Raw genomic sequence first — 24,084 nt, 5'->3', positions numbered from 1 at the left:
TTTAATAACCATGAAGCCCATTTAAGTAAAGGTTATTTGTAAACTCCAAATTAATACAATATTTTGGGCACAATCCTTTTTTTCAGATTTGAGCTTTTCTTAAGAAAAGAAACATTTAAGAATGTCCTTTATTATTCATGTTAATTTTGAAGCATTAGATAGGTTTAGACTGAACTACACGAAAAAAAAGTAATTTGATCCGTTGAAAAAAATAAACGTGTTCCTTACAAAATGAAAATAACTTGTATGAGTAAGTAAATGAAACGGCAATAATAAATCCTATAATTTATTGTAGGTGGTTTATAATAATAATAAAAAAACTGTGGGCGTCATTTCATCACCATGTGACGACTTTTCGACCAATCAGAAACCTACATGGACGTGTAATCGGTCGCCAGATTATGGTGCGACGGGACTGGAGTGAGGTGGCAACTGGCAGAAGCGTACCCTGGTACAAAAAGAGGTGACTCTTTTTTTTTTAGCTGTGTCACAAACTCTTTAACAACAAGCCGTGTCTTCAGAGGAGGTGCTCCTTCAATTGACAAGGTAATAAACTATGTTTAATTCTTTATTTAAATACTAACGTTAGCTAGCACAGTTAGCTAACGACTGTCAGTGTGAGGCTATGGTCGTTAGCCTGTCAGTCAGGACTTTAGGTTAGCGGAGATGCTGCGGGGTTTGTCTGCATAACATACTGCAGACTCTGTCATCCTGGCAGGAGAGCATATGAAGAAATACTTCCTGCGCTGTTTTTGCTTAGTTATTTCTGTTTGATAAAGAGCACATGCACCCAGCTGAAGTTACTCTGCAGATAGATCGCTTTCTATAAAGAGTATGAATCAGACCACACGGGCTAACTTCACCTCACATCCTGCCTGCCATCACTTTACCAGGAAGTTGTTTTTTGTATTGACCCACAAAGAGCTATACTGAGTGGGTGTGGTAGCTTCATTCATGATGTAGCACTGCACAGTATGGGGAAAAGTGATGCTGTTTTAGCGGTGTCAGAGGCAGACCCAGCCCCCCCTTTTTTCTGGCCCCATGTGATGCTGGTGATGCTTCCAAATCCAGCCTCCTTTTTGATTTACGAGGCCTGTTACAACAGGGGACACAGATTTCACGGCTTATTGGCTTCAAACAATAGACTGGACGCGTGGATTATAACAAGCTTAATGCATGGACATCTGTGACTGAAGGCATGACAGGGAAGTCTGCTCAGCTAAATCCTACCAAACTCCCCAGGTTAGTTTAAAGACATCCTGTTGGCTGAGTGTTGAAGTGCTGCAGCTGACAAAGAAGCTGAGTGAAACCACAAAGTTATCAGTTTGCAAGGAGACATAGTAAATATGATGTATGCAGCCAACCTTTGTTTGCTCTGTGTCAACTTTATCGACCAGCTTTGGGCTGCTCAACCCACTGACTCTCCTAAAATTAGAGCATGAAACTTTACACACAGGGGTTGAAGAGAACATGAAACAATAATTGCTTTATGGGTGTATGTTAGTTTTGGTTGAGCAACCTTTGCTGTCAGGGGTTGGCTGAGCAGGTCTGACAACATGGGCTGATGCTCCAAACAGGAATGTCGACACCATCCAGTGCAATAATCACTTCTATTGTTGTCAAACATTGAAAGATGACAAGGCTTGATAGCTTAAGTATGTGAATGGAGATTAACATTGGAAGAAGACTCTTGTGTCTGTCTTTGTAGATAATATTTTGTATTTGGCTTATCACTGATGCGTGTCTAAATCAAGTGGTTTGATGGTAAAATAGCAAAACAACTGTACATTTTTGTTTTTAGTGAATGCTCCCAGGGCTGCTTCTGCAATATAGACCTGAATATATTATATTTACCATGATTTAAAACACATAATAACACAATAAAGAGGCTGAAATAAATGAGTACTAACAGAGGAATTATCCTTTAATCATCTCATCATGTAAGCTCAGGCTGAAATTTGGCTCAAAATACTCTACAGGTAGAGGTGTAAAGACACATCAGTATAATAGATCTACTTTGATTCAAAGATCAACAATTCAGTAATCATCAACTCATAAGTGACATATTGGATCCATAGGCTCGCCTCTAAGATTCACCAACCATTTCATAAATATATTTTCCTTTATTTTTGGCATTCATGTCTTTTATTTAACTGTCAGGAAGTGTTAAGTAATAAAGCTGTAAAGTCATGATGTATAGTTAAAAAAAAAATCTGCTAAAAGGATAGTTTCTCATATAGGTCCCAAAGTCTACATTGAATAACATTTAAACTGATGATTCATGATGTCAGAACAATAATCTATAACATGACTTAACATGATGCAAGTTTTAAATCTTTTTGCTGGTCTGAACTGTTATTTCAAAATCATAAGCTTCAAACCGTTTTAAAAGAGAACAAGTCCCTTTTTAAAAGTTTGATCTACAACTCTCTCAGTCATCATGACGATGATGAGCACAAGGAGCTGCAGTTGAAAGCTGTTTCCTTTTTCTTCTAAAACAAAGAAGAAGCTTGCAGATTAGCAGTATACCTAGTCAACCAATGCATTTTACAGTGGCTAGCCTTTTTTTCACTCATGTCAGAACTTTAAAGTTGCTGATTTTGGTAGACAAGCAGAATTGACCTGGTCTAAAATGTTGTCTGTTTCGTTCATCATTATATACGGCTTGTCTCTCTCTCGCCCTCTCAGGTCCTCTTCGTCTCAGTCCTGCCATGTCGGCAAAAGCCATCTCAGAGCAGACAGGAAAGGAGTTCTTGTATAAGTACATCTGCACCTCAGCGGCCGTTCAGAATCGCTTCCGCTATGCCAGTGTCTCAGCTGAGACCGACTGGGATTGCCTCACACAGGAGCATCCGTGGCTGCTAACAGAGGTAAAGAAGTGGCTCGACACTTACTGCAACAATTCTCTGAGTCTTTGTTGGTTTTAGGTTGTGTCCTCAGCTGGCAAGGGATTATTCAAATCATGAAGCTGATAACAAACTGCATGTCACTGAAACTGTGAGTGTGCTGTTTCAGGCACGTGACCATTTATTTAAATTTAATTTATTTAGACTTTTTGGAAAACAACTGAAAGTAGGCATGAGTGATCTCAGTAATGTTTCTTGCAGAGGCCTTTTTCTCCATGCCAGACACTGAGTCTGTTCACCCTGAAATAAGGTCAACTCTGCATCATCTGTTTAAGAAAGGGGGGCAACTTTAGACCCGAGTCAGTCACTATGGTAACTGAGTCTTTGAACCTAACCATAACCATTTTATTACAGTATATATCTGCAGCAGTTTTACTTTTTTTTTCTAAAAACATATTCATATGTCTGCATGAGGGTTTTTGTTTCAAGAGGGGATAGAATACAAGGACCTGTTATTGTCACCCGTTGCCATGGTGAATCAACATGTCAGGGCGTCATTATTGTTGGCTTGAATTGTCATGGTCCAAGCGCTGAACCCCGAGTGAACCCACTCAGAATCAGCCGTTTTGGATCTGAGGCTGAATCAATTTATAGTAGAGTTCAGGGTTAGTCTGAAAGGTTGTTGAACTTCCTTTCTGAAACGGGCCAAATTTGATCTGTCTACGAGGTGTGGTTAAAACAAACAAAAAAAAGCGTTTAGTATGTATCTGATCTGACTTTTTTTCTTGCTCCCCCTGCAGCGTCTGGTCGTCAAGCCAGATCAGCTCATAAAGCGGCGCGGGAAGCTTGGGCTGGTTGGCATCGACCTGAATCTACAGGGTGTCCAAGAATGGCTCAAAGCCCGCATGATGAACGAGACCACTGTGAGTTGACTGTAATCCTTCTGTCCACATTTGGGGAAAAAAAGACCAAAAACAGTTTTTTGGTCCCTCGCTGTGTGAATTGAGTATTCCAATTATGAAAGAAATGTGCTCAACTTTATTTTTGGGGGTGAAACCTCTGTATTGATACTGTTATAACTGGTCACTTTGCTTTCTTGTCATTAAGACAAAGTAAAGCCAGTATATATATTTTTAAAGTATTTTTTAATGTTTTTTAATTTGAAAAACAATCATTTTAATTTGCTTTAAATCAACTTCAGATAATATCAAATTCTGTCCTTGGGTGTTTTAAAACAATTCTTTCTGAATCCTGATACGGACTAATCAGACCAGTTTTGTCAAAGATGAAGATAAAAAAATCAGCGCAGCAGTCTGGCCCAGGTAGTAACTCCACATAGTATACCACAATGTGTTGTTGAGGCATCTGAAGAGAGTACAAACTGCACTCTCTGGTCCATTAGTCCCCAGCAAATGGACTGTTTCTGTAGAAGGTTGTTGTGTTCCTTCCCGAAGGCCACAGGCATATGTTTAGACCAGCCAGTTCAGAGGTTATGTAATGCAAGTGGAGGCAGTTGGTCTATTCTTGTGACAGATTGAACATGCTGCACTTCCACCAGTCACTCACCATACTTCTAGCTGTGCAATGAGTTGGTGTTTTTTGTGTTTTTTTTATAGTTTTTAACGTGCTTCCAAAATAACATTTACAAAATAGAATATTCTCTGACTAAAAATCAAGACATAATAATTTACTCGTGTTGCCTTCCTTTATACCAACACCTTTTCAAAGTTGTTTTGTATTTTTGTTTTTTGAAGCCAGATGTATTCATTGTCTCTCATTGACTTCTGAATCTGTAAGAAGGTAAACTAACATGTTTGATGTTGTGCATTGTTGGTTCTTAACAGGTGGGGAAGGCAAAGGGTGTGCTTAAGAACTTCCTCATCGAGCCTTTTGTTCCTCATACTCAGGTGACTTTTGCCGTTTTCTTCTTTTGTCATGTGTGAGAGCCAGCTTATTTTTATTGGTTTAACATTTAGCTATAGATGCAGAGCTCAAAAAGTGTCGGAAACCTATGCAGAGATGTAAAACTACCCAGTATGGACTAAAACATCCAGAAGTGGTTGTAAGATAAAGTCTGAAGTGTTTCTGTGGTTGAGAAAACATGACTATATGAAGATTACTTAAAAATGTACTTAGAATAGGGAACTACAGTTCTTTCGGCCGCTTCTGAAACTGCACGCTAGCCTTTTTTTAAAGATGTCAGATTGCACATTATGCTGTTTGCAAACTCTGAATAAGTGTATGTGAATCACGTCTTGTCCCTAACTGGCTGCTGCTTTACCCAGGAGGAGGAGTTTTATGTGTGCATTTATGCCACCCGTGAGGGCGACCATGTGCTCTTCCACCACGAGGGAGGAGTGGAGGTGGGTGACGTGGACGCCAAAGCCCAGAGGCTTATGGTGGCCGTGGATGACAAGCTGAGTGAGGACCAAGTGAAAGAGCAGCTCCTCACACATGTTCCTGATGATAAGAAAGAGTACGAACACTCTCTGTTTTCTACTCATTTATTTAGTTATATCCAAACGGAAACATCTAGAACAGGGACACAAAATAGAATGTGCTTAAGTTTTACCTGAGAGTCAAAGTGCTGTTTAATACCGACAGTCAGAACTGTTTATGACAGACAGACACTTCATTAAGACTTGTCTAACGGGCAATGGAACCATAAGATCACACATAGCTGTCATGCCTGTGACTGACAGCACCGGGCCGACGCAGCTTTTAGCTTTAGGGTTTGAGCTTGTTGGTATCTTAATCAGAAAGGCTTTCTGTCTTCAGTTTTGTTCGTTCAAACATCAACAGTGTGTTTTGGTCTGCTCCCAATTATCCAAACACCAGTCCCACTGTGGAGAGAACACGCTGATCTCATTTATACAATATCATTCAGCCTTCTGAGACGAGTTTCCCACAACCTCTGCCCCTGGACTCACAGTGGAATCCACAGTAATACACACCATTACTAGTTCTTGTTTGTTGCAGAACATTGCATCATCTTTTGGTAACAAACGTTTTAAAGATTTTACTTGCACATAACATCCCCCCCACCCCAACCCACAGCAGAGCAACAAGGATGAATGTAAAACACTACAAAGCACTCATTTAGAGACAGAGAGAGAGAGCGAGAGAGAGAGAGATTATTACCTTATTTTATCCTACCTTATGTTCTTATTTTGTCAGACTTGTGCTTGTGATCTCCTGTTTGTTTATTTTAATCGTTTCTGTGTTTGTTTTTGTAGAGTCCTGGCCAATTTTATAGTGGGCCTCTTCAATTTATATGAGGACCTTTACTTCACCTATCTTGAGATCAACCCTCTAGGTATGTTATTTTTTTCCTCGCATGCAAATTAAAGCTACTGTAGGTAGCATTATTTCATTAACATTAGTTTAAGATAACACATTTTGATTATGAAATGTCACAATATTAAACTGAAATGCCGTTTGTAGGTCAATTATAACAAAGAAATCGTCCAGCCTGAATCAAACAACCAATCGGGGTTAGCTTGAACATAGTTAGCCAATCCCAACGAACCAAACTGTATAAACTGTTTATTGGTCACATACAATTATGTTAATTATGTTATGTTGTTGAATTTTGGTGCCTGTCCAGCCAAGAGATTAAAAACATTAAACATTACAAATTAAAAATAAATAAATACCAAGAGTAGGGGGGAAAAAGTATCAAGTGTAAGAATATAATGATTAACAATAAAAGGGGAAGATCTGGAGTCAGACCCTGGGTTATTTCTCAGTTTGGGAAAATAGAAGGGTTGTTTTTTCTCTTAACAGCTTGATAAGCTCCCTACTGATTCAAGAAAGTAAATCATTTTGAAGAGAGGTGAATCATTCCTTTGTAGAAACGAGGTTTGGACATTATGAGTCAAATTAAACGCAGATACATACTCTGTGGTAGCAGTTTTATAAGAGAACTTGAACAAATGGTCGATGCTAATGTTTTCTCTCTGAACCAGTTGTGCCCAAGGATGGTGTGTACGTCCTTGACATGGCAGCAAAAATTGATGCCACTGCAGATTACATCTGTAAGGCTAAATGGGGTGAAGTGACGTTTCCACCTCCCTTTGGCAGAGAAGCATATCCAGAGGTGAGGCCTGAAAGACAATGAAATATATATATATATATATTTTTTTTTTTTGTGTGTGTTTGTTCAGATCAGAAGTGAACGTGTCTTATCACTTTTAATTATCTCTAACATTTAAACCTTTAGCCCAGTTTATGCCTTGATTGACCAATGTAATACATGGTCCTTTGCAGGAGGCATACATAGCTGACCTGGATGCAAAGAGTGGTGCCAGTCTGAAGCTGACTCTGCTGAACCCTTGTGGAAGGATCTGGACCATGGTGGCTGGAGGAGGGGCTTCAGTGGTCTACAGGTAGTTCTGTTTATTTATGTCAGTATTTAACCAGCTTTTTATAGCACTAGAATGTTGTCATGCTGGGAAATATTTTTAGTAGCAAGAAGGAAGACACAGTATTTGACTGTTCGCCTTCTCTTTTCCTTAGTGACACCATCTGTGACCTTGGCGGCGTGGATGAGCTGGCTAACTACGGCGAGTACTCTGGTGCACCCAGTGAACAACAGACCTACGACTACGCTAAAACCATCCTCTCTCTCATGACACGGGAGAAACATTCTCAAGGTGGGTACAACCAGCACCTCATTAGTAAGTCAATTCCTTTTCGTAACTGGGCCAAAAAACAAAAAAAAAAGTAGGCCAAAGGTAAAAGTGAGGACAGCTTGTCTTCTTTGTTTATGTTAATTCAAGATTTCTTCACTGCCAACTCTGCTTAAGAAATTGAACTCCTGATTGGATCGTTCTTGTGCCATTTATATTGTCACAATGCAACTTTTCACTGCTTGTTATGTTGCCAGCAAGGGACTGTCACTAGGTTGTGTTACCCGGGTGTCGAATTTCCCTCCCTTCTTAAATCACCTCTTCTGTCTCCTAAAGGGAAAGTGCTGATCATCGGAGGAAGTATTGCCAACTTCACTAATGTAGCAGCAACATTCAAGGTAAACACATCCACTCTGCGTGTTAGCAAAAGCCTTCATAGCGTATTCAACACCTTAATGTTGAAAATGTATTGGATTAATAATTAATAGCTTGTAATTTTACCAGAGAACATTCTAGATGTTTGATATGTTAAGTTAGACTTATCATGTCTGTCCTGTTTAAAGAGAACACAAACATGTGTGCCCACTGTGTCCAGCACTGTTAGCTATTAAAGTAGATTTAGATCTTCTTTTAGTAAATCCTGCAACACAGCTAAGCACTCTGTATTTGAAAACACTTATCAACGTGCAGAGGCAATCATTGGATGTCAAAATAAAGGCTTCATCTTTCCGTGATGCTGTCACTTTAACACCGGTTCTTCCAGTGTCTCTGAGCATCTTTTACAAGCTGACACAGCTGTGACGCTATTCTTTGAATCCTCCGCTGTCTTTAAAGCACTTAAGTGATCTATTTGTGTCTCCCTTCAGGGCATTGTCAGGGCCATCAAAGACTACCAAGGACCCCTGAAGGAGCATGAGGTTACCATCTTTGTTCGCCGTGGAGGGCCTAACTACCAGGAGGGCCTTAGGGTCATGGGGGAAGTAGGTGCGTCACGGTTTAAGTTCAGAATGAAGAGCCCCGTCAGAAAGTTGCAGTATGGAATATGTATATGTACTTGTTTCCATGCTGGGGTTTTTTTCCTTAGAATACACATAACTTAAACAGTGATGATGTTTTTAAATGTGTGCATGTAAAAATGTGCTACAAGAACATGAAGACCTGTTGAATTTGTAGAAATGCTTTGAATTGTGTGGTTTAAATCCTGTCTGTGTTTCTGCAGGGAAGACCACAGGTATCCCTATCCATGTGTTCGGCACTGAGACCCATATGACGGCTATTGTTGGAATGGCTCTGGGCCACCGACCAATCCCAAACCAGCCCCCAATGGATGCTCATACAGCCAACTTCCTTCTCAATGCCAACCAAAGTGCAGCGGTACTTACACTCAGTTACACACGAATGAGAAAATCAGGATGCTCTGTAGTTCTTTTCCCTCTCTTTCAAGCATTTGACATCGACAGTATGGTGTAGACAGGCACCACATCATCATATGCAAATTGGCCACTGAGTTATATTTAACTATGAACTTTCCCTTGAAGCTTTAATTACAGGTGGTTGCTGGAGTTAAGAAACAGTCACGTTATCATGGCAGCACATAAACCCTGTGCAGCTTTTGTTCACATGTAGGCGTTGGTACAATTCAGTCATGCATGTTCAAATACCATCTACGCTTTGGACTTTGGAACTACTTCGAGAAGTTCTATTGTATGAATGAAAAGATGCTGTCATCCATGTCTGCTGGACAATATTTGAATTCGGTTAAAGGTCTTTTGAGGGACTTTTGTCAATTCTGTCCTTTACATGTATAAGTAATATATATATATATATATATATATATATATATTCTTCTTTGAACTTTCAAATGCTTTACTTGCCAAGAATCTTAAGTTTGGAAAATATAAACAAAAGTATTATTAATTAATTAAAGTATTAAAATATTGCTTCTAGCTGGTAGTCTGGTCTTTATCTACCTTTTCTCTCTGGTTGCTTCTCTAAGGCTTTGAATTAAATGCATATATTTGTTTTTCTGTAACAGACACCGGCTGCAACCAGAACTGCTTCTTTCTCTGAACCGAGGACGACTAATGATTCCACTCCAGCCAAGAAGTCCAAAGGAGGTCTTCCTGCAGGTAACTTACTTCGGCCATGCTCGCCTGCTTTCTGCTTTTCATCAGCGAGACTCCATATGTGCTCATACACCTCTGCTTTTTCATTTCTCTTATCCCTGCGTCCCTCCATGCAAACGCAAATCGCTGTTTTTGCATTTTAAATTTCTTTCTCTGTCTTTCCCCTCCTCTTCGTCCCCCTCTTCTTCTCGTTTTGCTGCACAAACTGTCCACTCACCCTCGTATTGTTCACGCTTGTTTCTCTAAGACTCTCTCCATTCTATACTGTGGCCTTTGAAGAATGTGGTCACAGCTGATTGGAAAGGTAAGTTGTAGGTGTGCTCGGCTGCCCACACTTTCAACGCCTCTTTTTCTGTCGTGCCCCGACACTAACTCTCAGTTGATAACTGATAAGTTGGTGATCCAGATGGTACACTTTATTCTTTATGTTTTTGTCAGCAATAAGATTTCTGTATTGTTTCAAAAGGAAACATCTTCATAGCATTAAAAACTGTGTGCACTGAGATAGAATAAGATAAACCTTTTTTATCCAACAATGGAGACGTTTTAAGCTTAGAGCTGAATTGTGTGTTGTTTTATAGGAATAGTTTTGATCACAAAGCTTCTAATGAAATGTTCAGCACAGACTTTGTTAAATTACAGTAATGCAAAACTTGCTTTTCACAGCAGCACAGTAAAGGCATGCTCTGTAGCAGCTGCGCTTTGCATGGGCTTTCATCTGCTGTGATATTTTTTATTTATTTATTTAATGGAGTGATTTGTGAGATGAATGCACTGAAGTCTGTTTCATGAATAAGATAAAGATGGACTCATTCTTTTCTCCTTTTCTCTTTGGTTCTCATTTTGTCGTATTTTGTGTTCCCGTTCCCCGGGGGGGGTCACAGAAGCGCAAGCCTCTTCAGGCTGCAGCGGAGGTATGGAAGGTTGTGGAAAAAACCTGTCTTCCTGCCCTCTCTGCCCTCTCTGCCCTCTGTCCACCTCCTTGTGCCTGTACATGTCTGTCATTTCTGTCAGCTGGGGTTTCTCCAAAGTTTGTTCCACGTTTTGCCTTCAATACCAAATCTGACCCAAAAAAGAGCATCTGCTGATCTTACAATGTGATGAAGCAATCAATTCAAATTTCAGTTGCAGTAGACAAGAATTAAAAACTCAGATATTTTAACCTCATTAATATTAATATATATTATATTAATTAAGTTAATATGTTATTAACTTAAGGCCCATGACGGAAGTTCTTGGAGCTGCAAATTGTTTATTACATTCTTCAATGTTTATTGTACCAGCAGAAATTGTCTATTATATCAATAACATCATTTAATTGATCAACTTAAAGTCCTCCATTCCAGGCTCACATTCATTTTGAATGTAGGAATTATTTGCATATAGTAGGATTTACCTTGTCCTTTCCGGTCCTCCATTGTGTTTGTATCATTAGGCGTGAATGATCGCCACACATGTATGCAAAGGCCTTCCTTGTTTGTTTTTCTAAAAGGTTAATGGTGAGTGCTGCAGAAGCCTTTTAACCCTTTAAAAGCACACCTGTCACTCTGCAGTCCTGTAGACATGACAGCTGAAATCTTTCTTTGGATCAGATTAGAGGAATATAAGAAGGCAGTGTGAGTCTGGACAGAGAGGAGGGATTCAGAAAGACGGGAACAAATGTGTGGCAACATGGTTGTTTACTTAACTGGAAATTCTTCAAACCACAGTATTCACTAACATGACATGCTTTACTGAAAACAGAAGTGTTACAGATTGTATGCTCAGTCAGTCTATTTTTTCTTGCTCTATTGCATCTGCCTGGTAGTTAGATTACAAGTAGGCGGCTGTATCATCAGCACTCGAGGGTGTCAAAGTCAAGATGCATCAAATGGGGAAAATATGCTGCATTTCTCTGGGATCCATTTAGGAAAAACTCTGTCATCTAATATTTACAGATGAGTTTCCTTTTAGGATCATACCAAGCAGCATGTGAGGGTGAAAATCTGTCTTCTATCTAACTTGAAAAAAGTTTTATCGTATTGTCCTCCCCCCCCCAAAAAAAAAAATGTGCTGAAAAAGTAGTGCCTGACTTCAGAAAACAAAAACATTTAGAGAGTGAGTTAAACTGTCCTTAAGGAGTCTGCCCTGCCTAATGCAAGCAAAGTTCATCACCTGAGAGTCATGTTTCCATCTCCCTTGTATGAGAGTTTACCATTTGGGCTTTGCTTTGATCAAGAGGAGTCCTTCTCTCTTCCTCTTCTACCTTTGCCCTCATGGTCAGCTCTCCATGTGCTCTGTGTGTAACCATCCCAATGCCCCCGCTCTTTTCCTTGAGCCTGATCCTCACTTGCTGGCCTGTGATTTATTCCATTTCTGCTCCCAGCTCTGACTAATCTCTCTTTCTTTTCTTTTTCTTCCTCCAGCTAAAGCCACCACGCTCTTCAGAAAACACACCAAGGCCATGGTTTGGGGCATGCAGACACGCGCTGTGCAAGGCATGCTGGACTTTGACTACGTTTGCTCCCGAGATGAACCGTCTGTGGCGGCGATGGTCTATCCCTTCACGTAGGTTCCTTGAGATTTCCAATGAGTCTAAAACGATTTATATAGCTAACTTTTTTACTTCAGTTACCAATGATATCTCAACTACAGAGTGTTGTTAATACATTTCACTGCAGATATCAAGTGGTTTTATCTTAATAATGTGTTTGTCATTTTCATATTATTAGCATCATGTAATGCATCAACTTTTACTGTGATAATACTTTGAGATGTTTCCTTAAGGACATGATGATTTTTGAATGTGTTTTCCCTTAAATATAATATCATCTTACCATTAACAAAAGCTGCAGTCTGCACTCAGCTGACTTTAATGAGGAAAACCAGCATAACATGACTAACAAGACTTTTGGATGACATGGTTATATTGCCCTGCGCTCATATCAGCTTTACCTGTAGAAATGTCACATCAGTGTCATATCTCACTGCTCTCTGGGATTACTTTACCGTCTATTCTACATTTCTGTGTTGCTCAGTGGTGATCACAAGCAGAAGTTCTACTGGGGCCACAAAGAGATCCTAGTACCTGTCTATAAGAACATGGCCGACGCCATGAAGAAGCACCCAGAAGTGGACGTCATGATCAGCTTCGCTTCACTGCGCTCAGCCTTTGACAGCACAATGGAGGCCATGCAGTACCCACAGGTAGAGGGACATACTTTAGTGTTGTGTTTTACCCATCAGCTTGTAGAGATCACAACATAAACGTGAGTTAAAGGCAGGCGTTGAGTTCCCCTCTCCAATTTTCAGATCGACACTATCGCCATCATAGCAGAGGGCATCCCCGAAGCTCAGACGAGAAAGTTGATCAAGATGGCTGACACGAAAGGTGTCACAATCATCGGCCCTGCTACGGTATGCGACCATGTCTTATAGAATTTAAAAAGAAGGGAGTTTGTGTTTGGTAGTAAACTGTGGATAAAATGGTCATTGTGAGTGTAAATAGATGTGTCAAATTATTGATGATGGAAGCATAAACTTGTGTTTTTCCACTAAAATCTATATAAATAAATCTTCCAGGTCGGTGGCATCAAGCCAGGCTGTTTTAAGATCGGTAACACAGGCGGCATGCTGGACAACATCCTGGCCTCCAAACTGTATCGTCCTGGCAGCGTGGCGTACGTATCACGCTCTGGAGGCATGTCCAACGAGCTGAATAACATCATCTCTCGCACCACAGACGGCGTGTACGAAGGGGTGGCCATCGGAGGAGACAGGTACATTAATGCTCATTTGCCTTGTTTGGCTTTCACATAAATGATCAGATCCTTCGTTTGGAGCATGTCGCATATAGACGTTTGTGTTTTGGTCATCTTTGTCCAGATATCCAGGCTCTACCTTCATGGACCATGTCCTGCGTTACCAGGATACTCCAGGGATTCAGATGATAGTTGTGCTGGGGGAGGTCAGACTACTTTCATTTATATACAGTATATCCAAGACTATATATCTTTCTTTTTTTTCTTGCAATTTTAGCATTAATGAGATGGATCCTAATGTGGAGCAGTATTTTATGCACGTCTAATATTAAATTAATCTCTCCCCCTTAAACTCTTCTGCTGTGATATCCCAGATCGGAGGCACAGAGGAGTACAAAATCTGCCAAGGCATCAGGGAGGGCAGGATAACTAAACCTGTGGTATGCTGGTGTATTGGAACCTGTGCCACTATGTTCGCTTCAGAGGTTTGTTGGCTGTTTTGAATCTCGTTTGTACCCTGATAATCCAAGACTTTTTTTAAATTCCAAACTTTTTTTTTTTTAATTCTGCAATTTTTAGGTTCAGTTTGGGCATGCAGGCGCCTGTGCCAACCAGGCTTCAGAAACGGCAGTAGCCAAGAACCAGGCCCTGAGGGATGCTGGAGCTTATGTACCAAAGAGCTTTGATGAGCTGGGAGATGTCATCAAGTAAATCATTTATCACAAGAACTCCACATGATTTTATTTGAATTGTTTTTTATCAGTGAATATTGTGTTTCTATTGTAAAACAGAACCGTTTATGATGAACTGGTGGCCAATGGTACCATCATCCCAGCCCAGGAGGTCCCTCCCCCCACAGTACCGATGGATTACTCTTGGGCCAGGGTAGGATACTGCATCATTACTATTTAGTCAACACATTTCTTATGTTTTTTTCTCATCCATTGAAGAATTCTCTATTCTTCCATCTTGCATTGAGTAAAGCATAGTATTAATATTAATATGCTTCAGCTTGTTAATTCAACAATCTAGGCATGTAGTATGAAAGAAAGGGGGGTAGTGTCCTCTGCTGGACAACATTTGAAATAACATAACAATAACAGTTCTTATTACTTTAGCATATCAGTGGACTTTCTGGACTCTTATTTGTTGTTAGCTATCTGCATGTTTTTAACTTGTGTGTTGCCTGTAATCTTCCAGGAGTTGGGCCTAATCCGTAAGCCAGCCTCCTTCATGACCAGCATCTGTGACGAGCGGGGCCAGGAGCTCATCTATGCAGGCATGCCCATCACCGAGGTGTTCAAGGAGGAGATGGGTTTAGGGGGAGTGCTGGGCTTGCTGTGGTTCCAACGCAGGTTAGTTGAAGAACTAGAGAACGACTGGATTAAATATTTCCTTCTTTTTCTTTTTTTTCCCAACACACCATACATGATCAGAGGAGTAAGCTGTGTTGTGTTTCTGTCAGGTTGCCGCGCTACGCCTGCCAGTTCATTGAGATGTGTCTGATGGTGACAGCAGACCACGGGCCTGCTGTCTCTGGAGCTCACAACACCATCGTCTGCGCTCGAGCCGGCAAGGACCTCATCTCCAGCCTTACCTCAGGCCTGCTCACCATCGTGAGTACCACTCACACACAAGCACAGCCCATACGATGAGCTGTAGTAACTAGAAAGTGAACGTATACTCCCCTCTTTGGACACATGTTCAAATCCCACTCTTGTTTACGAGACGTTGCTTTTTTTTTTTTTTTTTATCAATTCCAGGGGGATCGTTTTGGAGGTGCTCTGGATGCAGCTGCGAAACAGTTTAGCAAGGCATTTGACAGCGGCATGCTGCCTATGGAGTTTGTCAACAAGATGAAGAAGGACGGCAAGCTTATCATGGGCATCGGACACAGGGTTAAATCAGTAAGCCACTTTTCCCCACTTACCTCTATCTCTACTTATTCAGAGGTGTAATACAAGAAACCTTCTGCTACGCTTCTGTCTTAGGTTAGAACAAAATGAAACGCCTGTATTAAAATTAAGAGCTGTAAATGGTTTTAAGACTCAAAGATGGAACATGTAACACAGTTTGCTTCTGCTTTCAGATAAACAATCCAGACATGAGGGTGCAGATTCTGAAGGACTTTGTGAAGCAGAATTTCCCCTCCACCCAGCTACTTGACTACGCCCTGGATGTCGAGAAGATCACCACCTCCAAGGTAAGTTTAAGCTGAATAGGCAGGACGGCAAATCAGGATAAGACCAAGGTAAAATCCAATGGTCAGTTGTTTAACATTGTGTGTGACAATTCCAGCTTTGCCCTAACACAACTTGTCAGGGAGAAGCTGGAAGGGCAAAGTGATATTTATTAAACAGATGTTTTTTTTCTTGTTTTTAGAAACCGAACCTAATCCTTAATGTAGACGGTTTAATTGGTGTGGCCTTTGTGGACCTTCTTAGGACATGTGGTGGTTTCACAAGGTAAGACTATCAAGCTGCCACGTGAAAGTATGACGAGGTGCATTACGTTCACACAGATGGATACTTTAACATCTCTTACTTTTCTTTACATTTTATTTAAAAATGTGTTCTAGTTGTCAGACTTTCTATATCCAGGATTGTTAAAAAACATGTCTCATTGTAAGGTCTACAACTCTTCATAATATGGTTTAATAGTTATGGTATGTTAGAGGCCTGTCAGGGTAAACTAATTTGTTTCTTGACTGGATAGACGGCAAAAATGTTCTATGCACTATATACATAGTGAAGAACTTAACTACATACCATACACACTGTAATGTAGCAGAAATGAGTATTTATGAATTTACAGTATTTTTAATTATTACATGTTCTTACATGAAGTTATGTTTTCATTCTCTGCCCTCCTAAGCAGTCATAGTTGTTAACAAAAAGATCAATAAACGAGTGTCTGCTCATGGCAACATTTTGTGTTAGTGTTGAAGAAATTGTAATTCAAAGATGGTATGATGTGTGAATTGTCTGTGTTGTTGGTACACTGCGTTACATTGTTTCACATGAATGTCCAACTGTGTCCAGAGATGAGGCGGACGAGTTTGTGGAGATCGGAGCACTAAATGGGATCTTTGTCCTCGGTCGCAGCATGGGCTTCATTGGTGAGCTACATTCAGATGACACAAACATGATATTTACTGTCTTTAGAGTATTCGAACAAGACATCCTTATTTGTCTCTGTCTTTTATCAGGACATTACCTGGACCAGAAGAGGCTGAAACAGGGTCTGTACCGCCATCCGTGGGACGACATCTCCTACGTGCTCCCTGAACACATGTCCATGTAATCCCCACATCATAGCGCGGACCACACTTCCAGTGTGTGACAGCCCACGTTGGTCAGGAAGCATATACACATCTCACTAAACTTATAAACAGTGTGAACTCTATGGTAACAGCAAGAGCTGTCTTGGGAAATATTGGGAAAGGTGTTTCTGGAAAGTGGAAGAACTATCTGTCTGAAGGATCAGGGAAGACGTTTTTGATCTAGTTTTTATGGACTAAAGGGGAAGTATATTTTCAGATATTTCTTTGACGATTTATTCAAGTCCGACTTGTATCTTATTCACTTTTTAATGAAGAACCAAACCAATCCAAAACTACAGCAGCTACAGAAGCACAAAGTCGATCGCTAATTAAAGAAAAATTGCACAAACAATTTATGAGAACAGGTACAGGTAAGCTACTGCATTAGAGCCTGAATAGTTTCAAAGCTGCTCAAGTAAAATGTTTTCAAGCACAGCAATACAGTATCCTCCTCTTCTGCTTTCAACAATTGAGAGAAAAATAGATTTATATTCATCAGCATCTGCCCATTTTACACCACAAAAGAAGGCTTACAAAGAAGGCTTACAGGCTCTGAGTATTGCACCTTAGTTAAGGCATTACATCAGGCATTTGTTTTAAATTATGTGTTTATACTCCCACTAAAAAAGATATTTGTCCCCATATAATTAACCAAAGTTATTTCTAGGTGTTTGTTGTCTTTGTTTGACCTAAAAAAAAAAAAGGAGGTCCAGTGGTTGTGTTGCAGAGCTTGTTGTTTCTTTAAGGTACTAAAATGGAAAGATGGAGTTCAATGGACACACGGTTATTTAAGTGTTCTTCCACAATTGCCTTTCCTAGAACTAGTGGTTCAAAGTCATCAGCTCCTTTACTTAAGCTGCAGTTTGGATGTGCTCAAGTATGTTCACACAAATTATGAATGGAATTACCGGTACTTGTATTGCTTTTCTTAAACGGTCCCAGATAACAGGAAACGTTCAAAGCATCAGATGGGGAGGAACAAAATGCTTCATGAATAAGCCCATTGAGCTTTTGAAAGCATTATTTTGGTGACGGGCCATGAAGGCAGTTTACTTAACTTAGGGAAATAATTGCACAAGAAACAGATTTCAACTGTTTAAGACTTATGAAGACTTGACACCGCAACTCAAACTTGTTACCTGCTCACTGTATGGCCTGCTTTTTTCATCTTTTTGTTTTTATTTAACTGTGAAAAAATGCTTTTGTCTTTTGTAATATGCTGTCATAATTTAGAATAATAATAAAGAATTTATTGTTTACTTCTCATTGTGACGTAAGTGTATAATGTCCTATTCTGTTTTAGGTTAAATAAACGTTTGTCAGTGAATTTAGTATCCAGAGACCGAACAGACATTAACATTTACTAAAGGTGAAGTTCACTTCACTAGAGGTGAAGTGAAGCTGGTGATCCTTTTTTACACATTACAAATGCTCCAGTAAAAATTAACAGAACACTTGGGGAGCCACAACAACAATTTGTTCCCCCTTAGCAATACTTGAGCATTACCTTGTAATAGATCTCACTGTCACAAAACTTTTGCTCTCTTTTCTGAGAAATTTATTTCAGCCCTGCTGCTCCCACGATCCAGTCAAGTCATTAAATATTACTTTGAACAAGGCATTACCCTGGCTGATGTAGAGCTCAAAAACTATAGTTATATAATTATTCAAATTAAACTAAAACAGTCGTCTCCAGCAGAAAACAGTATATGGTGGTAATCTTGCAGAATGATGTCTGTTGCATCATACTGAAAGATATGTTCATTGTAATTAATGTATTTCAAAATATTAAATAAAGAAAACATACTACCAATATTTAAACGTTATATTTTACAGCTTTCTTTCTGATACAAAGTGCCATGTTTACCTTTCTTTTCTTGTTTTAGAGGATGACATTCAGTAAAAATTAAAATAAGCCTCACAGTAAGCATCTAGTAGGCACCTGGATGTTTTTGTAGATTTTTACAGAAATCCACACAAATGTTATGTTTTTGCTTCAAGCTGAACCAAATTGTGGCCATTCCATATCCAACAAGTATTATGAATCATGTATTATCTGATCATCATAAAAAGCAATCCAAATGTACATCAACCAGCAGTCGAATAATTCACAACACGCATGCGCGGGAAATGCAACCCTTAAAAAAAAAGTTAAAACTCCCTTAAATACAGTTGTGTTAATGCGTCATTATAACACTGAACCTCGAAAACATCTCCTATTTATTAAGAATGTGCGTCAGGGATGTAAGGCTCTGGTGTGAGTATTACCCTGAATCTGAGAGCCTCCCATTGGCACACTGTTTATGACCGACTGTTTCTTCAACGCGGAAGTGATCGCTCCTGTTTACCGATCACGGCTGTGAAGTCTGGGCTACGCATGCATGTCAGTTTTTGAATGTTTATTTGCGTGTGTTTTATATGCCTATGAGTTTTTCCCAAAGATAGTTAAGAGCGTTCATTTGCCTCCGAGTCTATCCCGCTGCGGTGGTATGGCGGCAGCTGCGTCAGAAGGACCGGAGGACCGGGGCCGGGACAGCGTCTCACCGGGAGCGTGGACAGGTGACGGGGGAGAACCCGAGGAGGCCGAGGAGTTCACCTGTTCGGCCTACTGCTCGGAGCTCTCCCGGCGGCAGAACGAGCAGAGGAGGGCGGGACTGTTCTGCGACGTGACGCTGGTCTTCAGCTGCGGTGGGGGGTCACAGGAGGAGAGGGTCCAGATCTTCACTGCGCATCGCTCCGTGTTGTCGGCTGCGTCGCAGTACTTCACCCTGCTGCTGGGTGGACAGTTCTCAGAGTCCGTGACAAGGCGCGTGGAGCTCAAAGAGTGGAGCTCCACGACGGGACCAGACCCTGGCACAGTGGAGAGTGTCATACAGTTCATGTACACAGGAGAGATCAGGGTAACCACTGCCAATGTGGATGAAGTGTTGGAACTGGCTGACAGGTAGGCTACACTGAATCAGAATGAGCATGTTGTTTATACTGAGACTGTGAGCACCATGAGCCACTCAACAGGTGGGACTTCTTCACAATAACTGTGGTGGAACTTGCCACTTGATGGTTAAACCCTGTTATAAAACGTTAAAATTATTTAGGCTGTTACACCTTTATCCAAGTTATTAACCGAAGGGTCTCTAGTATTAGGGTGACAGAAGGTTCCAGTCTTTATTCTATTTAAAGTCTTAAAGTACCTTTTGTCAAAGGCTGGAAATGATTAGTTTTCCTGATTTACTTATTTTTGTAATTCATTTTTAGCATTTTATTTTAATCATAAAATTTCCAAACAATAATTTAATGGAAAACTCTATTAAGAAAGTCTTTCAGAAAACAATTTGCTGGAAGTGGACTTGTTTGGCTTTGCAAACTGTACATGGTGTTTGTTTATTGTTAAAGGCCTTACACACCCATGTCACACCCACACAGAAAGCCTGATTAGTCACATTATCAGTTCCGTTCCACCTGGTGCGGTGTGGTGTGACTTGACATGTAGCTCACTTACACCTATTTGGTTACATCTGTTAAGCCTTTACTGTTTTTTTAACATTATTATATCCATGTCATGGATTACAAAAAGTAATCTCATCATCAAAACAATGTAGTAATACTTCTCTTAACGATATATAGGTAGTTGGTAATATTAGATGGATCAGTGGAGGAAAATCCCTATTTGATGGCACAGGTTTTAGATAGGTTTCAAACCCAGTCTCTAACCTGAGCTAAACTGGTAGCTTAATAAAAGTCAAGAGAAAAAAGTGTTGTTGTTTATGACAGAAAATGGTCTATTCCAATTATTCATTCTTGATACCAAATACTGTTCTGAGTGCTGGGACTCTTGACTGCGCTTAATCCTACAACAAAAACGTTCATGTTCTGATAATGCATCATGTCCACACAGGTTCCTGTTGGCCCAGCTGAAGAACTTCTGCGGCGAGTTTCTGATGAAGAAGTTGAGCTTATCAAACTGCGTCGCTGTGCACAGCCTCGCTGATATGTACACCCTGGATCAGCTGGCTAAGGGGGCCGCCAAGACGATTCGTCGAAACTTCCACAAAGTCATCCGCAACGAGGAATTTTTAATGCTTCCGTTCCACCTGGTGCGAGACTGGCTGTCAGATTCAGAAATTACTGTGGACTCGGAGGAGGAGTTGTTTGAGGCCATCGTGAACTGGGTGCACCAAAATACAGGGGAGCGAGAGAAGCACTTTGAGGAGCTGTTCACGCTGTTGAGGCTGTCTCTGATTGCTCCCACCTACCTGACACGAGAAGTGAGAAAGGAAATGTTGGTGGCCAACAATCCCGCTTGCTGTCAGCTGGTGTGTGATGCTCTTGAGCATCTCGCAGTACGCTTCATGAGCAACAAACCAGCTGGTTTAGAGCTGGGTTCCTCCTTTATGGCAGATATCCAGCCACGCTTTGGCCAAAACATGGACGTTATCATGGTAGTGGGTGGTGTTTCAGAGGGCGGAGACTATTTGAGCGAGTGTGTGGGCTACCTGGTTGCTGAGGACCGTTGGGTGAACCTGCCACACATTCACAACCACCTTGATGGACATGCTATCACCGTCACTGACACCCATGTTTATGTGGCAGGATCCATGGAACCAGGTTTTGCTAAAACGGTGGAGCGTTACAACCCCAATCTTAATACCTGGGAACAGTTCAGCAGCCTGACCTCACGCAAACACTCCTTTGGCCTCACATGTGTCAAAGATGTCCTTTACAGCATCGGTGGTCATGGCAACTTCAGCCCAGGCTTCAAGGATGTAACGGTGTACTCACCTGAGCAGGATGAGTGGCACAACCTGGATCCAGCACCAAAAATACTCAGGGATGTAAAAACAGTGAGCGTGGAGGATCGCTACATTTATGTGATGGCCAGGACCCCTGTAGATGTGGATAACGAGGATGGACTGAGCACAGTGACCGCCCGCTATGACACAGAGAGTCACAAATGGCAGGATGTGTTGTCCTTACCGCTCATCGATAACTACTGTACTTTTCAAATGGCTGTAGCGTCCACCAACTTCTACCACACAGCTTCCTGCTGCGCTAAGAGCTACAAGCTAACAGGAGAGGCGGCTCAGCAAAAAATAGACAGAAACATCTCCGACGACATCCTCGACAGCCTCCCTCCAGAGGTCCTCACCATCGAAGGTGCAGCTATCTGCTACCTGGGCGAAGACATCTTCATCATTGGCGGGTGGAGGAACAGTCACAACATGGACAAGCAGTACCGTAAAGAGGCCTACCGGTACTGTGCAAAGAGAAAGCGCTGGATGCTGCTGCCGCCCTTACCTGAGCCGCGCTGTAGAGCAGCAGCTTGCCATGTTCGAATCCCATATCGATACCTGTACGGTTGTCAGCAGTACCCCATGCCACAGAACCTGGCACGTCAGAGGGAACGCATGCAGCAGATGCAGCAGCTCCATCGCCGCACCCTCACTCTGCGCAGACAGCTGCAGTCTCAAATCGAATGTTGAGATCAGCTTTCTCTCAGCCTCGTCTTTAAGTACTTACTCTGCACATTGCCTTTTCGTTGTTCCAATTGTACCTTATTTGCGTTCTCGCTTTTACTGAGGTGAAATGTCTGCATGGGCTTTCCTGGTAAAAAGGTCAAATATGATTTTGTTTGATTGATCAGCAAAATCAACAGAGACACTTCTTCTTCTGTTCATTGTCTTTTTTTGGTCTTACGTTATCAGCTGATGCCTTATCTTCACTCTGCACCTGAATGCTTGTGTGATGCTGTTACATTCCTGTAGAGATTGTTGCTTTTGTTGCAAATGAACTATGTCAAGATTTTGTTCGTATGGGGAAATGATGTCAACATACAGTTATTATACAACTGTAAAAGTTCTCTGTACCATTGTTTTGTTCACTTGATTTGAGTGTTGAATGTCTTCAATTATTCTGATGTCAGATAGAAAAAAATGAAAAAACTATGTAGTAAATAAAAAAAGCAAAATAGAAATATATATTAGCTTTAATTTTTTACTTTTCTTGCTACCTGCTTCTCTTCTACCTCCTATTTCCTCTGATTATGCCTTTTTTTTTGCACCGTAGGGACTGAAATGTGTACATATGTGTTCAATGTGTGTATGTGGTGTGCATGCAGTCCTGACTTTAAGGCAATCATTTAGCAGAATGTTTGTAGAAGAATTAAGTATAATGCAGAGCACATCATGAGGAACAGGTTGTGCAGTGATTATTTTCCCTGTTTCCTCTTGTTTAAAGCAGAAGATTGTTTGATATAATGTTGCACTGAAATAGATGTCACCGAAAGTACAAAACTATTTTTCCATTCCAAAGGTGTGTCTTAATGGGTATGAGTTATTTCTTAAACGATGTCTGATGGTGAAAAAAGGGTATTGATTTCCCAGGTTATTGTATTTTTAATTTAACATAATGATTCCCAGATCCTATTTCTCATTTAAATGAAGTATCTAGCTTGATGATGTATGTTGTTAGACTAGGGCATATGTGAAACATATTCAACCAGGAGGCTAATGTTTTTTGTGCATGGTTCTCTCAGTATTCTTAAATGTGCCATACAATCCTATCTGCCCCTTTCTTGATGCAGTAAAAAAAATTATATGCATTTCTTGCACTAAATGACCTGGACTCGTTGTATTGTGTTGCTTTTTTTGGAGTGCAATGATCTATCACAAGTGTTGTGTGGACCAGATGCTGAGCTTAGTGTCTTTCTGTGCTGCTATTAAAATTGCTTAAGTCTTAATTATTTCCAGCCAAGCTGTTTGAAAGTATCAATGCTTTGGTATCTTACCATTTTCCCACTGACATAGAATCAACAATGTGAGAGGTGTTAATCGTTGAATGAAAATGTTATCATTTGATAATTTTGGAGTCGAGGTGTTAAATGATAAGTAGTTAATTTAAGCAAATATAGGTTATGAGTACTACATGAAAACCACAGGAATACAGGTAAAAGCAGAGTAGATTGATAGGTTGAGGAAAGTGTTTATCAGCACTATATCCATTTCCCATTGTAGGTTTAGTTTCAAGCCCTGATTGTTTTTTATTAGACTATCAAAGGGATTACACTGGGATGATGTATCATTTTCCAAATGTCAAGTATTCAGACTGAACGCTGACAGTCCTTGACATATGTTACCATTCCTTTTGTATGTGCAAATGCGGCAAGTGTGCAAACAAATGCAATAACAATTAAAATTACAAGTGTCTTCTCATTGATCCTATATTGTGTTCTATTCTGCAATTATTTTTGTATTATTTTTATGTAACAACAAATACAACTAAATAACTATGAATGGATAAAAATGACCACATGTTCTAATACTAAAATAATGTCACAATTGTTTTGTCAATTCAAAGATAAAATTGGAAAAAGGTAACAGCATACTTGATGTTAATTTTATAGTACAGCCATTATCATATAGA

The 24,084-nt window shown here is 40.5% G+C and overlaps 2 protein-coding genes across 4 annotated transcripts; both read left to right on the top strand.

Moving 5' to 3' along the window:
* The first annotated feature begins 365 nt into the window (after positions 1 to 365).
* Positions 366 to 17,931, top strand: aclyb (ATP citrate lyase b). Of its 3 annotated transcripts, none has more exons than XM_079333559.1 (29): positions 366 to 546; positions 2,689 to 2,870; positions 3,647 to 3,769; positions 4,691 to 4,753; positions 5,132 to 5,322; positions 6,083 to 6,162; positions 6,815 to 6,945; positions 7,116 to 7,234; positions 7,365 to 7,501; positions 7,814 to 7,875; positions 8,344 to 8,461; positions 8,697 to 8,851; positions 9,513 to 9,606; positions 10,488 to 10,517; positions 12,009 to 12,150; positions 12,621 to 12,789; positions 12,895 to 12,999; positions 13,165 to 13,361; positions 13,468 to 13,549; positions 13,718 to 13,828; positions 13,923 to 14,050; positions 14,135 to 14,228; positions 14,544 to 14,698; positions 14,809 to 14,959; positions 15,107 to 15,250; positions 15,433 to 15,546; positions 15,726 to 15,808; positions 16,385 to 16,461; positions 16,552 to 17,931. In XM_079333559.1, exons 2-29 carry the CDS (start codon positions 2,712 to 2,714, stop codon positions 16,644 to 16,646), a joined length of 3,309 nt encoding a protein of 1,102 aa, XP_079189685.1. In that variant the 5' UTR covers positions 366 to 546; positions 2,689 to 2,711; the 3' UTR covers positions 16,647 to 17,931. The 3 variants fall into 3 exon arrangements, with proteins under 3 accessions (XP_079189685.1, XP_079189687.1, XP_079189686.1); XM_079333560.1 differs by lacking the exon at positions 366 to 546 and adding an exon at positions 1,166 to 1,242; XM_079333561.1 differs by lacking the exon at positions 10,488 to 10,517.
* A 614-nt stretch (positions 17,932 to 18,545) lies between these two features.
* On the top strand, positions 18,546 to 23,410 carry klhl11 (kelch-like family member 11). The gene is made up of 2 exons (XM_079372151.1): positions 18,546 to 19,609; positions 20,561 to 23,410. Exons 1-2 carry the CDS (start codon positions 19,047 to 19,049, stop codon positions 22,143 to 22,145), a joined length of 2,148 nt encoding a protein of 715 aa, XP_079228277.1. The 5' UTR covers positions 18,546 to 19,046; the 3' UTR covers positions 22,146 to 23,410.
* Positions 23,411 to 24,084: the final 674 nt, after the last annotated feature.

The sequence above is a fragment of the Symphodus melops genome (genome assembly GCF_947650265.1).
Source record: "Symphodus melops genome assembly, chromosome: 21".
Classification (NCBI taxonomy): Eukaryota; Metazoa; Chordata; class Actinopteri; order Labriformes; family Labridae; genus Symphodus; species Symphodus melops.
This window is presented reverse-complemented; position numbering and strand designations above follow the sequence as displayed.

Excerpts from the sequence above, each read along its gene's own strand:
- klhl11 (XM_079372151.1), top strand. The coding sequence starts at position 19,047 with ATGTCAGTTTTTGAATGTTTATTTGCGTGTGTTTTATATGCCTATGAG. Across the intron at positions 19,610-20,560 it reads GTGTTGGAACTGGCTGACAG|GTTCCTGTTGGCCCAGCTGA; the intron begins GTAGGCTACACT and ends ATGTCCACACAG.
- aclyb (XM_079333559.1), top strand. The coding sequence starts at position 2,712 with ATGTCGGCAAAAGCCATCTCAGAGCAGACAGGAAAGGAGTTCTTGTAT. Across the intron at positions 7,876-8,343 it reads ATGTAGCAGCAACATTCAAG|GGCATTGTCAGGGCCATCAA; the intron begins GTAAACACATCC and ends GTCTCCCTTCAG. Across the intron at positions 15,251-15,432 it reads TCGGACACAGGGTTAAATCA|ATAAACAATCCAGACATGAG; the intron begins GTAAGCCACTTT and ends TTCTGCTTTCAG.